This window comes from Plecotus auritus (genome assembly GCF_963455305.1).
Source record: "Plecotus auritus genome assembly, chromosome: 7".
NCBI lineage: Eukaryota > Metazoa > Chordata > Mammalia > Chiroptera > Vespertilionidae > Plecotus > Plecotus auritus.
In genome coordinates, this window is record NC_137774.1 from 14,085,930 (window position 1) to 14,102,879 (window position 16,950).

General features: G+C 41.1%; 1 protein-coding gene across 1 annotated transcript; it reads right to left on the reverse strand.

The window, feature by feature from the left end:
* Positions 1–3,974: 3,974 nt before the first annotated feature.
* LOC308254693 (protein SLFN14-like) lies at positions 3,975–14,382 on the reverse strand (the record flags this gene model as incomplete). The annotated part of the gene is made up of 5 exons (XM_080681051.1): positions 3,975–4,809; positions 7,171–7,888; positions 9,236–9,364; positions 10,794–11,871; positions 14,242–14,382. 5 exons carry the CDS (start codon positions 14,380–14,382, stop codon positions 3,975–3,977), a joined length of 2,901 nt encoding a protein of 966 aa, XP_080537177.1.
* Between the last annotated feature and the right edge of the window lie 2,568 nt (positions 14,383–16,950).

Here is a 16,950-nt window from a genome sequence, read left to right on the forward strand (position 1 = left end):
TCAGCTACTGCTGCAAAATAAACAAACTTGAAATCTCAGTCATACAATAATAAGCACTTATTTATCACTTACACATTGCAAATAAGTTGAGTTTTGGCTATCTAGTTGGGATCAGTCCAACTTGGCTCCATGTCACGAGTTGAGTTCAAGACTGCTTGCTTCACATCTCTCATTCCTTCGCGACTGATGGGCTGCCCAAGGCATAGTCTTCACAGTAGAAGCCCAAGAGAACAGATGTAATACTGAAATGCGTAAAGCCTCTGCACTAACATTTCATTGGCCAAATAAAGTGACACGGCCAAGCCCACATCAAGGGGGTGGGAAAATATACTCCAGCTCTAATGTTAGGAACTATAAAGGGTATAGGTATAGGGAGAGGGAGAAGTATTGGGAACAATAGTACAGACTATAACAAAAAGGTTATATAGAAAAACATATGCACAGGATATAAAGTTGATTGTACAACTTGACCATAACTATGTAAAAATATTTTTGCATATCAACAAAGAATAGAAATAAGTAAGCAAAAATGAAAAGAAAAAAAAAACTGGGCCTGGGTAACAAGATGATAAGAACTTTTTATTTTGCCTTTCTCCATTTCTCAAATTTAACACAATAGAAATATATTACTCTTCTTTTTATTTTTTATATTATGACTGATGTTAGAGAGAGGAAGGGAAGAAAGAGAAAGGGAGAAACATCTATTTGTTGTTCCACTTATTTATGCATTCATTGATTACGTCTTGTATGTGCCCCGACCAAGGACTGAACATGCAACCTTGGTTTATTGTGATGGCATTGTAACCAACTGAGCTACCAAGCCAGGGATACCCTTCTTTTTAAAAGTAAGTTTTCGAAGCTTCTTATAGCTGTCAAATTAGTTCATCAAACTAACTGTTTTATCCATTATATTAAGGGCCTATAGAAAAAATTTAGAATTCTAAGTACAAGCAAGATAGTCAGTTATTCTCAGTCCCCACCAATTGCTAATCTCAAACTCAAACCTAGTGAACTTCCATCAACATGGATCTTTAACTTTGCCTGTTGCCTTAAAAAACAGCTTAAATTCTATTATCCTCTTATTCTTCATTATTGCAGTGCTGATTATTCTCCACATTGACCTCTTGGAAGTTTCCAAAATTAGGTATTTGTTTCATTAAATATAAACATTATCCCTAGTAGATTCTGATTCTCTAAAAGTAGCAAATCCATTCAACAAATAAGCATGAGCACCTTCCATGTTTGAGGCACTACACTAGTTGCTTTTGGGGAAATAAAGATGTGTAAATGACCATCCTTACCTTCAAGGATCTCACAATCTAATGGGAAGAGAAGTGTGTACACGTCTATTTGAGGGTAGAAAGAACAGACTAGGAGAGTGGTCGGCAAACTCATTAGTCAACAGAGCGGCAAACCGCGGCTCATGAGCCGCAGTTTAACGACCACTGGACTAGGAGATGGGTCCCATGTTCTAAACCCTGGTGGCAAATTAGAATCATCTGGACAACTTTTAATAAATACCAATGTCCAAGCCCATGCCCAAGGATTCTGATTTAATTGGTCTGGTGTCTGGCTGGATCACTGGTATTTTTAAAGTTCCTCAGACCATCATAATGAGCATCCAGGGTTGAGAATCACTGGGTTAGGCCTTTAAACCTGTCTGAGCTGTTTTAGTAGACTGAGAACTGACAAGCACTCTCAAATTAAAACAATTATTTTAAAACAATTACTTTAAAAATAAATTATTTTATCAAAAATTACATAATGCATGCATATAGTTTAAAAAGTTAAATGGTCCTGAGGTTTATGATTAATATACTGTATAGCAGTTCCCTGTTCTCTTCACTCCCACAATCCCCCTCCACTTTTGATCCTTTAAATTATTTTTAGAGAATTCACACTTCTCCCATTATCCAAATGTTAGCACACTGGTATCTTTTGCATCATCAAAAATGAATTAGTTGAACTTCATTTATCCCACCTAAAAGTACCCTGAGACCCCCAAGGAAAGATATAAAGGAATAACATCAAGTAATTGGTGTGACAAGGAGGTAAGAGAAAGGTTCTCTGGAGAGGACAATTCACACTGGCCTGTCTGATGGTCTGAGCAGTTCAGAAAGGCAGCTAAGAGCACTTTGCAAGCCTTGCCTGTTCTCCTACCTCTTGGAAAGGGATGGGCTTTATCTGAAATTATGGCCAAAAGAATATTTCCATACTTTCTCCGGCATCGAGGCCTCCCCAGCATTAATAAAGTTGTCCTAACTTTTCTAGAAGTTAAAAATAGTCCAGAAAGAGGAATAATTCCAAAGCAATTTAAAAAACCTTACAGACAGAAAAACAAAATTGCATTGAAGAGCACAGGATTGGCTTAGTTATTTTGGGAGCTGACTCGACAAGGGGACCTTTGATTTTGTTTCTAATATATTGCATATACATTGGCAAGAAGACGTGATAGGAAGGTATTACATAGACTCTGCTGTGCCAACAACTACTTCTTTGGTATAGTGTAGAATGAGTTGGGTGTTATCCTTTAAACACATTTTTTAAGCCATAGAAAGGCTGTGAAAGAAAAGACCAAGTTTAACTTAGGGAAATGATGGAAGTTTAATTGAACAAGGCCTTGAATAAGGACTTGATTGGCAAGTAAGAATTTCAACAGGTAGAGGGAGCAGAAAAGGATTTGAAGGCTGAGAAAATGGCACAGGCACAGCCAGGAGCCAAGAATGTGTATAGGCACCATAGGTGGTAGAATTGCCATCCAGGCTCCCATGAACTCTTAGAGTTGAATTATAAAATTAACACCAAATCATAATGGGAGAGTTTAGGGATGTGCAAAGACCCATGATAGACAGACTGCTTCCCAGGCCAGTAGCAGGGTAGAAGCAGTTTCTCGTCTAGATGAAAGTATTAACGGGTAGAAAATGAATGTGAGTAAAGTACTGTAATGTGTTGAGAGGAGTGAGGGGAAGGTGGTGGTTTACTTTAGAAGCTCAGAAAGAAAGAAAAATCATTTAAGGCAAAGAATATGGAACAACTAGTCACTCTTAGCATTCTAAATTTGCTTTTTTTGGTAAATCTGACCTTATGGTGGAAATATCCCTATTTTAGAGGTGTTTGCAATAGTCTGTCATAGCTTAAAGCCATACATTTGGGTCATATTACCAGCCCCCCTTGCTGTAAAGCTATGCTTATGTAATTTGGCCTCGTATGTTACTACTGCATGTGCTGATTAGCAAGAGCATCTGGCCCACTTATTACTATAATCCTCACTGTAAATTGACAGAGAGGCATTGTCAGTTATGCCTTGGTCTTTTGTGAGCTTAATTAACATAAAGCCATCCTCAAGAAAGTGATCCAAACTTGGTGCAAAGAGGAAATCAAGTTCTGAGCCTATGAAGCTTGAGACCCACAGCCAGTATGAGGTGCCAACCAAGGTACTACCCTGAGAGACCCAGTCAAAGTAAGTAGCCTGAAGGGCACCCTACCTCCTACCCCCAAAATAGGTGAGCAAGGCTTGGTGCATTAGAAACACTGCAAAGGCATAATAAATACTATGTTAAGAGAGTAAGTCAGGGTATATCACGGAAAGCGTTGAAAAATGGCTTGGTTTAAACATTGCAGGGACTCACTGAAGACACATTAGCAGGGAATGTCATAAAATCAGTTCTCTGTTTGAAAAGAACATCTTTGGTTGACGGGATGAAAGCTGGATTGGACAAGGAAAAACCAGAGGCAGGGGACCAATTATAAGTCTGTTGTAACTGTACATTGAGGAGGTGAGGTGGACTGGGAAAAGGACAGTGACACTGCAAATGCAGTGGCAGGATCAGTCCCAAGAGACGATTCTGTGGCTCTCTGCCATACTGATTGTGCCTTGATCTTCCCATTTGTAATATGTGAAAAGGAGTACCTGCCACCTGCCTGGGAGAAGGGACTCTGCTCCTTATGGCTTCCTGTATTGTTTGAAATAATTTTCAGAAGGCTGTTCTCTTTTCATAAAGCAGGTAGAGGTGTTTAATGGCTCTTGAGGCAAAGGAGAGCTTATGAGTTTCCTCTGAAGGAGTGCATTCTGGACTAAGGCCAAACACAATATTCCTCTCTAGGCCTGAAAACTGCTGAATGCTGTCTAAAATGATGTGACTGCCCAAAACACCAGAGGCCTGGCTGAACACAACTTCTGCTGCTCTGTGGGTCTCAATTAATTCCATTGCTTTTAGCAGTGCAAACTCATAGCGTCCTCTGTCCTCCCCTCTCCTGCACAGAATTGCTATATCTTTGGGCAGATAACCACATTGGAAAAGGTTGTGACATCTTTCTGCCACGTACTTTGCAATTTGTTCTATTGTCAGGTTGGTCTCTGTTTCACACACCCCAGGAAGAGCCTGGGCACGCATTGCTTCCTCGTAGGCAGCTTCCCTGAACAGTGCCAGCGTATCCAGAAACATGTTGGAGGGAGGATTTTCTTTGATCTTCTTCATTTCTTGTTTCATGACCATTGCTATTTCCAGAGAACAGTGGATCCCTTTGGTGATTGTTTTCCGAGGAAACTGAGCAGATGGAGGGGGGAGGCCGTTGATATCAGCATGATGGACTTGGAAGGGGTCCAGAAAAAGCCAGAGAACCCCATGGTGAAGGTTTTTCCTTCCAGCTCCCCTCACCTCTGGATGGGTGATACCCTTAGCCTTCTTGTACCAATCACCATATACACTGCAGAAATTCTCCGTCTCATCCATCACTATGTGTTTAATCTTTAGGAACTCCCCTTGCATGAAGGTTTTCCGGGTCACAGCCTGGCAGGTGGTTTGTTGGCTGTAAGGATGAAAGAGAGAATCGGGTTTCAGGGAACGCCATGCACACATTACTCTCGGGATTGAAATTAGAGACTAGTTCTCACCTGGAGGTTGATTCATTGATTCAGTTGTGTACTGAATATACAAAACTGCTCTACTTACAAGTTACCTGATAGAGAGAATACTTCATTGTAAACCCTACTCTTCAGGTTTATCTAGTTAAATATGCATGTGAAACTTTTGAAATAAACCCTGAGGAGATGTGATTGTTTCTGTTAGTAGTCCATTTCTGCTGCTTGACAATCCCTGAAGACAAGCTCTTTCTGTCCTTCTTAGAGCTAGAGAACCGTTATCTAGAGGCATATCATACTTTTTTATGAGGAAAAGAGGTATGGGTAAATACAAATTCCTCTAAAGCAAATCCCATCACCCCATTTACATGTAGTACAAAACCAGAAGCCTCTTTAGATTTTGGTAAGGAAAACATGAAGAGGCTGCTGAGTTCCATGATAGGTCAAGTAGGGTAATAAATCTACAGGGCTATAACCCTGTTTAGCGTATTCAGTTTCCCTTTACAGTATGTTTTAGCATTTCAGAGGAGGAGGAACACCTTAGAGGAGGCAAGAAACAATCAAGTTTGATTGTTGCCTCCTCTAATTTGGATCCAGGTAATATCACTCGTGCCTATAGATTTCCTGATGTTACATACACAGTCCCTGGGGCTTTACTTCCTGTGCCCTGAATCACAACTGTTCATGTTCTGCTCTTCCAGTTTGGACTGTGTAGATATCTTGAAGAAAAGCACTGATTCTCAGCCATTCTCTGTATCCTCCTCACATTAAGGTTCAATAGATACTTGTTGAATTGAATTTGCCTTTGACCGGAGCATTTTTAAACTTACCTATAAAGCATAATAAAGAACTTAACCCATAGCACAATTTACAAATCTTTCATAATATGGCATCTGCCTCCTTTCCAATTTCATCACCTACTACATAACCATACCCCACCCCCACTGCTCTAGTCCAGGGGTGGGCAAACTTTTTGACTCGAGAGCCACAATAGGTTCTTAAACTGGACCGGAGGGCCGGAACAAAAGCATGGATGGAGTGTTTGTGTGAACTAATATAAATTCAAAGTAAAGGAGCGGAGGGGAGAGCAAGAGAACCGGATAGAACAGCCGGATCCGGCCCGCGGGCCATAGTTTGCCCAAGGCTGCTCTAGTCAGACTTACCCTTCTGATTCTCTAAGCATATCCATGCCTTTGCACATGCTGTGCCCTTTGCCTAAAAAGCCCTTATTTTATTCACTTTCCCTACTGACTTCTTAAGAGTGTATCCTTCTTAGGGATCTCCTTCACTGGGGAGTATCTGCTGACCAACCTTCAGCTCAAGTTAAGATAAGCATATCTTTACTGTCATACTAATTATACAATATTCACATTGCTTATTTTATTTTTTGTCCCTCTTTTTGGGCTTTATGGTCAGGTCTTCAATATCTTTATTCCCACTAACACTCAATGTACACAGTACCTAGAATATACATGGTACTCAAAAAGATTTGTTGAATAAGTAAGTAAACCAGACAAAAATGAATATGAGTTTGCCCTCATTTGCTGAATTACAAAGCAACCAATGTCTTTTACTAAATTAAAAGCTAAAGATTTAAATCAGAAGCAGATTTCTATGTCTTCTAAAATTATTGATTCAGAACAAGTTAGACAAATGAAAATATTTTATAAACAAAATCAAATGGTATTTAAATTCAAGTTTCTAGTAGCTAGAATGTCTCATCAACTGAAATATACTGTGGCTTTAAAATATTAAGCAGCAAGCCGAAACCGGTTTGGCTCAGTGGATAGAGCGTCGGCCTGCGGACTGAAAGGTCCCAGGTTCGATTCCGGTCAAGGGCATGTACCTTGGTTGCAGGCACATCACCAGTAGGAGGTGTGCAGGAGGCAGCTGATCGATGTTTCTCTCTCATCGATGTTTCTAACTCTCTATCCCTCTCCCTTCTTCTCTGTAAAAAATCAATAAAATATATATATTTAAAAAAAAATATTAAGCAGCAAGAGAAATGTTTCCTTAAAGCAAGATAGGTTCATTTCTACTTTTCTTTACATTTAAGACCACAGATTGTGAGAAACTATTCCTAGTTACATAAACTTAAATGTATGCAGACTTGGCTGATTTATGATGAAGGTTGGAAATAGCAAAGTACCCATTTATAGCTCAACCACCTGGTCACTTGCCAAGGTTTGGGCTCTTGCACTTACTTAGTTAAGGCAGTGCAAAATCGTAAGTAACACAAATTACTTTGATGATACTGTTGAAAAGACTGACTCAACACATTTACTGTGTTTAGTCAGTGAAACACTCACGCCACGTAATCCTTTAAGGGGTCATGTTCGCAAACGTAGAGGATCTCTCTTGGTTTGCAGTGGAATAGGTCCTTGATTTTCTCCATGATCTTTATGGCTAGGGCTGTCTTCCTGCTTCCTGGGAAGCAGTGGATGAACAATTCTCGTGTCTCCTGAAGGCTCTCTGAAAGCAACTCACACTGCTCCTCTATGAGCAAGTTGAAAAATTCACAGCCCAGCCGGTCACTCAGAAGGGATCGAGAGCACAGCAAGACCACCACGATAAGGGCCTGCAGCAAGTCTTCCATTTCCTCCTCGTTAGCGAGCTGGTAGGATTGAGGGTAGTGCACAGGGATTCCGCAGGGTCTAGACTGTGTGCCCGGCAGGTGCAGCAGTCTCGGAATGACACACACTCTCCCTGTGTAACCACCAACAGTTCCCAGTTTCTGCTTTAACTGACGAGCAGTGTTTCGGGCATACTCAGGCCCTTCGGTCCCACTGGGGTGTATCAAGATTGTATAGAGTACCAAGGGGCTGTTCACCGCTATTAGGAGAGCGTCACACAAGACGTTCTGCTCTTTCCTTAAGCCAATATCACTAGCCCAGCTTCGAGAAAATATCACAATCCCCTGCGAGACAGGACGTATCTGAGTCTTCATGAATTCCTCCAGTTCTTTATGATCTGAGAACAGCGTCTTACAAAGGGATTCTGGTTTAAATTGTATCTCTTCCTGTGTCACTGAAAATTCAAGGGATAGAAGTTACTAAAATGTACAAAAGCATATTATAAGTATTCCTGCAACATCATAGGAAGAAATGAGTCTAGTTCTGGAACTATAAGATCCCTGTCTGCAAAGAAAGCACCTCCTCTTCACAGGCCAGGGCTAAGAAGTTCCTGCTGTTGGCAACTCTCATACAGGGGAGGGCAGTCAAGGAGGGGTCTTCACAGAACAGCTTCCTGGCACTGTCTCCTCAGCCCCAAATGGTCCACTATTGCTAGGAAGTCCTCCTTCCTGTTGAGGGTGCGCGTGTGTGTGTGTGTGTGTGTGTGTGTGTGTGTGTGTGTGAACCTGATGCCTTTGGGAGAACTAAGAACATTCCTTTAAAACAATGATTCTAATGTGGCAATTTTGACACACACACACACATCCTGGGGTATTTAGTAATATCTGGACATTTTTTAAAAGCATCGTTTATTGAATTTTTAGAGAGAGAGAAACATCCATAGATCGACTGCCTCCTGCACACCACCCACCTGGGATCCAACCCACAACCTAGGGCATGTGCCCCCACCGGGAATGGAACCAGCAACCTCTCTCTCAGTACAAGGGTCGACGCCCAACCAAGTGAACCACACTGGCCAGGGCTGGAAATTTTTTTTAAAATATATTTTTATTGATTTTTTTTTTTTTTATAGAAAGGAAGGGATAGAGATAGAGAGTTAGAAACATCGATGAGAGAGAAACATCGATCAGCTGCCTCCTGCACAACCCCCACTGGGGATCCAGCCCGCAACCAAGGTACATGCCCTTGACCGGAATCAAACCCAGGACCCCCCAGTCCGCGGGCCAACGCTCTATCCACCGAGCCAAAGAGGTAAGGGCTGGAAATTTTTTGATTGTCACAGCTGGAGGGATGCTACTAGAATTTAGTGGGTAGAGGCCATGAATGGTGCTAAACATCCTACAGTGCACAGGGCAGCCCCCTCAACAAACAATTAGCTGACCCAAATGTCAATAGTGCCAAGGCTGAGAAACTCTGCCATAGAACCCCATGGCTCACCTCCTTCTGTATTGGAAAGCCAGGGGGCAATTCTCTTGTGATATAGACATGAGGGATTTAGGATGATTCCCAAATTCTCTCAAATTTAGGAAACAAAAGCCATACATGACTGGAAGCCCCAAAGCACAGAGAAATACTGTGTGAATCTGATGACTGGGAAACAAGAGTTAGCCATATATATTATTTTGGGACCATTATGTTTGCTAAGTCCTACACTTGACCTTCTCTCTAAGGAGAAAAATTTGGATTAGTTGCTAACAATTCCTTCCAACATAATTTTAAAAAAGAAATAAGAAGGAAATACCTGGAAACAAACGTTGTTGTAGAACCTCCTTAAATTCCAGGACTTTCATAGGATATGATGAGCTTCTTAGTGCAGATGAAGCTGGTGAAATCGGGGGAAGGCTGTAGTCTGTGGCCAAACTGGAGGGAGCTAAACAAATGAATACGTGGAGAGTTGTTTCAGACGAAAAATGAAAAGCACTTTTTAATTTCCTCCTACTGTTGGCATGCAATTTGCATGGTGCTGAGCTGCTCTCACACTTTCTAGGCCTCAAACCATTCACATATGTAAGAAAGGAAGTCTGGGGACTCCTGCAGGGCAAGTCATTCCTCCCTCATGTCAGGGTAAGGTGATCCCTAAGATTCATTCCAACTCTAATATTCTGATTCCAGGTCATTTCTAAGAGGAAAAGGCTTCTAGAGGGAGTGAGGTCAGAAAAAGTTAAGCACACTATATATTTTTTATATTGTTATAGTTGTTTAAGTCCCCATCCAAGGTTTGGATGGAATAGGAAATGACAGGATCTCTAGTTTGGGGTGTGTGTGTGTGTGTGCGTGTGTGTGTTTAAACTCAAACCAATTTAGGACAAGAGAAAGAATAATCACTTAAGGCTTGATCCAAGCTTCTTTTATCAAATTTGGAACATATTAACCACGAAGGCAAATTGATAAGCTGCGTTCAGGCTGTAAGTCCTCTATGGATTGCTTAGAAATCACCAGGGCTGATTCTGAGCAAAACTGTAAGGGAAGTGAAAACACTAGGAGTCTCTCCCCCTCCCCCCCCCCCCTCGCTACCCTCTCCCCTATCTCCTGCCCCAGCATCTCCTTTTGCATCAGCTTTTCTCCACTTGATGGTGCCCCAAGTCCAGTGATTGGAGGTATTAGTTCCTAATGTTACTGAAACAATTCAGAATTGTCAACAAACTTTCCTTGAAAGAATTAGTGAAGAGTACTTCTTAAACAATTTGCCTTTGAAATATCATCTTTAGAGTGAGATTACTGATGAATTTTTTTATATATATATTTTTATTGATTTCAGGGAGGAAGGGAGAGAGCGAGGTATAGAAACATTAATGATGAGAGAGAATCATTGATTGGCTGCCTCCTGCATGCTTCCCACTGGGGATCAAGCCTGCCACCTGGGCATGTGCCCTGACTGGGAATCCAACCAAATCCTTGAGTGCATGGCCTGGCATTCTAACTACTGAGAACACTGGCCAGGGCAATGGGAGAATATTTTTAAGCAAAACTGCTTTCTGTTCTTTAAGTAAAATATCTGGCCAGCCCAGCCAGCGTGGCTCAGTGGTTGAACATTGACCTATGAACCAGGAGGTCATGGTTCAATTCCTGGTCAGGGCACATGCCCCAGTTATGGACTAGATCCCCAGAGTGGGGTGTGCAGGAGGCAGCTGATCAATGATTCTCTCTCATCATTGATGTTTCTATGTCTCTCTCCCTTTCCCTTCCTCTCTAAAATCAATAAAAAACATATTTTAAAAAATATCTGACCAACTATCCACAGAAGGCAGAGAAGGGGCTTACTCCCTGCTGACTGAATAATGGCTTCTATTCTGCTTTACCTGGTGGAATATCCATCATCATAGCCACCCAGTCCTCTGCCATCAGCCTTGCAACCAAATTGCCCCTCATGATCCACGAATCTGGGGCCTCTGTGAATATCACACAGCAGAAGGGCTCCACTTGAACAACACAGACATAACCATACAGGACATCCTTTTGGTATACATCCAAGATTTTGGTAGTGAAATTCACCTTTGGCTTTTCATGGCAGAAGTGGAATGTAGGCAGTTTTTCTATGCAGTTTTCTATTTCCTTTTTCAATAAGTCAGGGTTCACTTTTTCTCTCTTACATCCAAACACTTCTTTGCTCTTATCATCTACCCCAATAATTAGGTATCCCCCATGGGTGTTGGCAAATGCAGAAATGTAATGAGGCAACATTTCTTTAATCCTAGGGACAATCTTTTTGGTGGTGAACCTTTTTAACTCAACATGTGTTGACTCAGTAAAGTTGAGTTTCTCTTTATACATGAGTTTGTCCTTTTTAAGAAATTCTGAAGCAGACAGCCTCATATCTTCCTCTTCCTGAATGTGTCTGTCAAGAACCTTCTGAGGATGCAGCTCCTTCACCCTGAGTCTTCCTCTTTGGGCTCTAGACTGCTTCTGTCTGAGAAGTTCTAGGGCACTGCTAGCACTCAGGTTTATAGCGGAAGTCACATCTCTCCGATATAAATTGGAACGCAAGCTACAGATCCTTAGGGGGAGGCTGAAAACATCTGGACTCCATGACTTTACAAAAATCAAGAGATTGTGCCCATGTTGCATGTAGTCAAGGTATTTCTGTGAACCTGAAGGAAGGAGCTTTTGAAAAGAAGTCTCCAGATCCTGTCCCAGCCCGTGGCATCGGTAGCTGTAAGTTTTATCATCAATCTTCGCTTTAATCACACCCCCTCCAGAATTTAACAGTGCACAGGCGGCTTGGATGATTTTAGAATTCTCATTTCTTTTCAACTGGTTATTGGTCATCTTCTTCCTGTTCTCTTCTCCAAAAGTCACTGTGCCCACGTCCACAATTATCTCAGGATAGAGCATTTCCGTATTGGTCTGGAGACTTTCCATCTCAGCAGCCCCTGTGTGCTCAAAACAATAACAGAAAGGGGTCCCAATAAATAAGCAGGACAGAAATGTTGTTTCTACATTAACAAGAATTCCAGAGATTACAATATTTTCTTCAAAGCTATAAATTACTGGACATACATTTTAACACAGAAATAATATTTTTTGAATATATTTTATTGGTTTTAGAGAGAAAGAGAGAGGGAGAGATAGAAACATCAATGATGAGAGAGAATTATTGATCAGCTGCTTCCTGCATGGCCCCTAATGGGGATCGAGTATGCAACCTGGGCATGTGCCCTGACTGGGAATTGAACGGTGACCTCTTTTTTTTAAAAAAAAAAAATATTTTATTGATTTTATTACAGGGAGGAAGGGAGAGGGATAGAGAGTTAGGAACATCAATGAGAGAGAAACATCAGAAACATCCATCAGCTGCCTCCTACACACCCCCTACTGGGGATGTGCCCGCAACCAAGGTACATGCCCTTGACTAGAATTGAACCTTCAGTTCGCAGGCCGATGTTCTATCCACTGAGCCAAACCAGTTAGGGTGAACTGTGACCTCTTGGTTTATAGGTTGACGCTCAACCACTGGGCAACAATGGCCAGGTGGAAATAATATTTGATATCACTGTTTTCTAACAACTTCATCAAAATCCTTAGCCTTCCCAGCATGAACGGGCATAGTTAAAGGTAAATTTTTAATATTTTGCTATAATGGAAAATTTACAGTGCTAAAATTTTTAGCCATTTTTAAATTTAAAATCAGGAAATGCCATCAGTGAGCCCACATATTATAAAAGTCATGGGGAAAAAAAAAAGGCATGGTTTGGGACAGGAACCAAAGTTAAGTTATTAGAGAATATGCAGACTTAGAAATTGAAATCAGAAGATGCTCCTATTTCTAATTCAAAGCAAAAGGAATGGGGTGATAGAGAACTAAGGGAGTGTAGTTTAATAATATATGTGATGTAGAGATCTTGCTGTATAAACAAGCGTAACACTTGGTATTCTTTACGTGCTATTTTGTACATTTTTAAAGCTTTATTCTATCCCTGAAAGACTGTCAATTGATATCAAATGCAGAATTCTTTTTATCTTTTTTGTTAAGTCTTCTCTTTTTTTAAAAAAATATATTTTTATTGATTTCATAGAAGAAGGGAGAGGGAGAGAGAGTTAGAAACATCAATGATGAGAGAGAATCATTGATTGGCTGCCTCCTGCACGCCCCACAACCTGGGCATGTGCCCTGCCCGGGAATCAACCATGACCTCTTGGTTCATAGCTCCATGCTCAACCACTGAGCCACACAGGCTGGGCTCTTTTTATCTTTTCAAACATTCTTCTAAAAGTGCATTTCTTCATATATAGTGTGATACAGGCATTTTCCTAGGAGGCATTTCCCTCCTCATAGTTCTGCCCTGTGCTGTGGGAACCTTTAAGACTTGGAAAAAACATGAGCCTTCGGGACATAGTTGATAAACTGTGATCAACCTCCTTATGCTTCTCAGATCAGAGAATAGCCATCTAAATAGAAATCAGGGCTCTGAAGCAAATATTTCAGACATGGCTCCCTTAGCTTTTGTTAACTGCAAAATAAGATGTTTACTAACCCAAACCAAAATTCTTCCTGTAATCTTTGCAAAGTAGAGGCCATGTGGGTGTTGTTTATGCCCATGAAGAGGGAAAAAAGCAGGCATTCAACAGGACATATATCCTCTTCTGCCATAGTTCGCTTATGGTTGCCTTCTCACTTCTGCCAGGTATACCAGAATCAACATGATTTTTTTTTTCCATATGTGAGCAGGTAAATGTAAATGCCTGGCTCTTCAGAGAAACTTCTGATTAACATTCTATTCATGTCATAGAGTCACAGAAGTGTTGGAAAGGACTTAAAAGATCTTCAGGTCCAACCATCCATCTGATTCTTAAAATCTCTGTATAATATTCCCAACTCCCAACAAATTGCTTTCCAGCAACTGCTTGAACACCTCCAGTGAGGAGTAACTTATGACCTATCAAATTAGTCCCTTCTATTTTCTGAAAGCTCTGTTAGAAAGGGTTTCCCTCATTTTCAACTGTAATTTGTCTCCCTATAATTTCCACATGCTGGATTCACAGGACAAATCTAATTGCTTTTGAACTAGCAGGACTGTACTATCATGACTCCCAAGTCTCACTGATGTTACTAATGCTGTTAACAACTGATAAATACAATGCTTTCTGAGATTCAAGCTCCATATGAATATCCTTTCCGCTTTTCCCAAAACTTCTCGCTCATCGTCCTGTAGCTATTATTTTACTAAGCCCTTCATACCTCTAGACATAAACTGCACTTAAGATGAGATGGATGAGGTTTTTAAAATGAAAAAAAAAATTTTTTTTTACCTGATACTCTTGCTTCTCTTCTTGTTGTTTCAGTTCCACATCTGGCTTTGGTCTGAATGTTTGCTTTCTGTCACAGTCCTGTGGCTCTTCGATATCAGCCTGGGAGGAGCAGGAGCCCTGCCAGACTCTCCCAGTCTTCATAACATTGACCCACTGAGGAAGGCTGATAAGGACTCAAGAAAACCCTATGACAGGGCAGATTAGCAGGCTGCAGTTTGACTTCTGGGAGTGAATTAGGTAGTAATGGGAAGATTCAGGGGTTTTCAAGTGAGAGCCAAAGTTAAACTGCCCACTTCTAAGGGACTGGGTGTCATTTCCATACATCATACAAGCACCTCCTGTCCTGGTCAATTTCATTTCAAAGCTCTACATTCATTTTATTTTAAAACTAGAGGCCAGGTGCACGAAATTTGTGCACGGAGGGGGGCGGGGAGGCAGTCCCTCAGCCCAGCCTGCACCCTCTCCCAATTTGGACATCCCTCTCGCAATCTGGGACTTCTGGCTCCTAACCACTGGCCCAACTGCCTGCCTGATCTTCCCCTAACCGTTCGCTCCTGCCTGATTGCCCCAACCACTTGCCTCCTGCCTGCTCAATTGCCCCTAAGCGCTTGCTTGCCTGCCTGCCAAATGCTCATCAGCCTCCTGCGTTGAGTGTCTGCCCCCTGGTGGTCAGTGCATGTCATAGTGACTGGTTGACTGGTCATTCTGGTCGCTCTGCTGTTCAGTCACTGGGCTTTTATTATATAGGATTATTATTTTTTAAAATATATATTTTTTTTATTTCAGAGAGGAAGAGAGGGAGAAATAGAAACATCAATGATGAAAAAGAATCATTGCTCAGTTGCCTCCTGCATGCCCCCCACTGGGGATCAAACCTGCAACCCGGGCATCTGCCCTTGACCAAAACTGAACCTGGGACTCTTCATTCTGCAGTCCAATGCTCTATCCACTGAGCCAAACCAGTTAGGGTGAATGACTTGTTTTATAGTTAAATTAAAAAAAAAAAAAGATAACAGCTATCTCACTTGGAAGTGCTGGTTAAACTGGATAAAGCTTCTTGAACTAGGCTGTACTGTATAATAGCCACCAATTCTTGTTATCATTATTGTTGTTATTATAAACCTGCAAATGTTACCTTATGAGAAAACACAGACTTTGTAGATGTGATTAAGTAAGAATTTTGGGATGGGGCAATTATCCTGGATTATCTGGGTGGGCCCTAAATCCAATTATAATTGTTCTTCTAAGTGAGGCAGAGAGATTTGATACACACAAAAGAGGAGGAGGCAGTGTGTGACCTAGAGTCAGAGATTGCTGTGGCCACAAGAAATGGGGCAGCCACTGAAAGCTGGAAGAGGCAGAAATGAATGATTCCCTACAGCTCCCCACCTCTGTTCTAGGGAGCACAGCCCTGCCAACATTTTGATTTCTGACCAATAAAACTGGTGTCAGACGCATAGCTGTGAGAAAATAAATTTCTGCTTTTTAAGTAACCAAGTTTGTGGTAATTTGTTATAGCAGCCACAGAAAACTAATATATGCATCTCCTAAATTGAAGTATCAAACAATTCTGTGTTTCCACTTCAATTTGTTTATGATGAAATGACATTCTTAAATAGGTTTCTGGACATCCCTAGGTTATTATTATTATTATTATTAATTGAGGTTACATTCCTATGAAGTTCTGCTTTGCTGGCATTACCCTTTATACATGTTGGCTGAATAGAGTTTCAGGATAGGAGGCAGAATGGATGCTATAATCAGCACAGTAGCACCATAAACTCTAAAAGCCTGCCCTCGGCCTCAACTTTTAACTGATTTTCATTAACTTCACTTCTAAATTCAGCCTTTTAATTCTACCACCAACCTTAATTCCCAGCCTCACACTCACATTGCAATCTCCCTTTACTTTTAGAAAGATAAAAATGACCATTCATTACTGGACATGTGCATTTTGGTACAAGGGACCAAGGTGGGAGCTTTTAACACTATGAAGAAACTGAGATTACATGGCCAGTAAGTGGAAGAGATGGAGTTCAAAGGCAGGTTTGTCTAATACAAATGTTCCTGCTCCTTTCACTGCCTTTCACCTTTGGGATTCTGCCTTCAAGTTTTGGAGTCTTCAAAATCAGAACTCTACCTAAGTATCTCCCCCTTTTCTTCCCGGTCCACAGGAAGGACATTATTTGGACAGGAGAACCAGGAGCCAGATTGTGGTTTCCTTATTCTTCAATGCACTATAGGGGACCAAATCAGAAGGAGGGAAAAATGTGAAAGATGAGCAAAGAGAGTTTCTCTTCCTTCTTCAAAGTTCCTTAGTTAAGTCCCCTGGTTATAAATAGTTATAGGTTATCACACCAGGGAGGATCTCACATCAAATGTCCATGCTATAAAGTAATTTGAAATTATTAGCTTGGACAGTGCTTCTTCCTAGGTCTTGGGAAAGTGAGCTGGCCATTCTATTCACAATTGGCTAAGAACTAGAGTCCCAATTTATTTCAGATATGTTTATTAAGAATTTCAATTTATCAGCATAGTTATGGCACAGCCATAACTAATACAAATACCAACCTCCCTCCTAAATTCATCCACAGAGATAATTCAAAGATTGTAGACAACAGTGACCCAGAACAAAAATGCTAGTTCCATCAAGTCACACTACCTAACTCTGGGTCTCTGAACTTTCACTCATTCTTTCATTTAAGTACC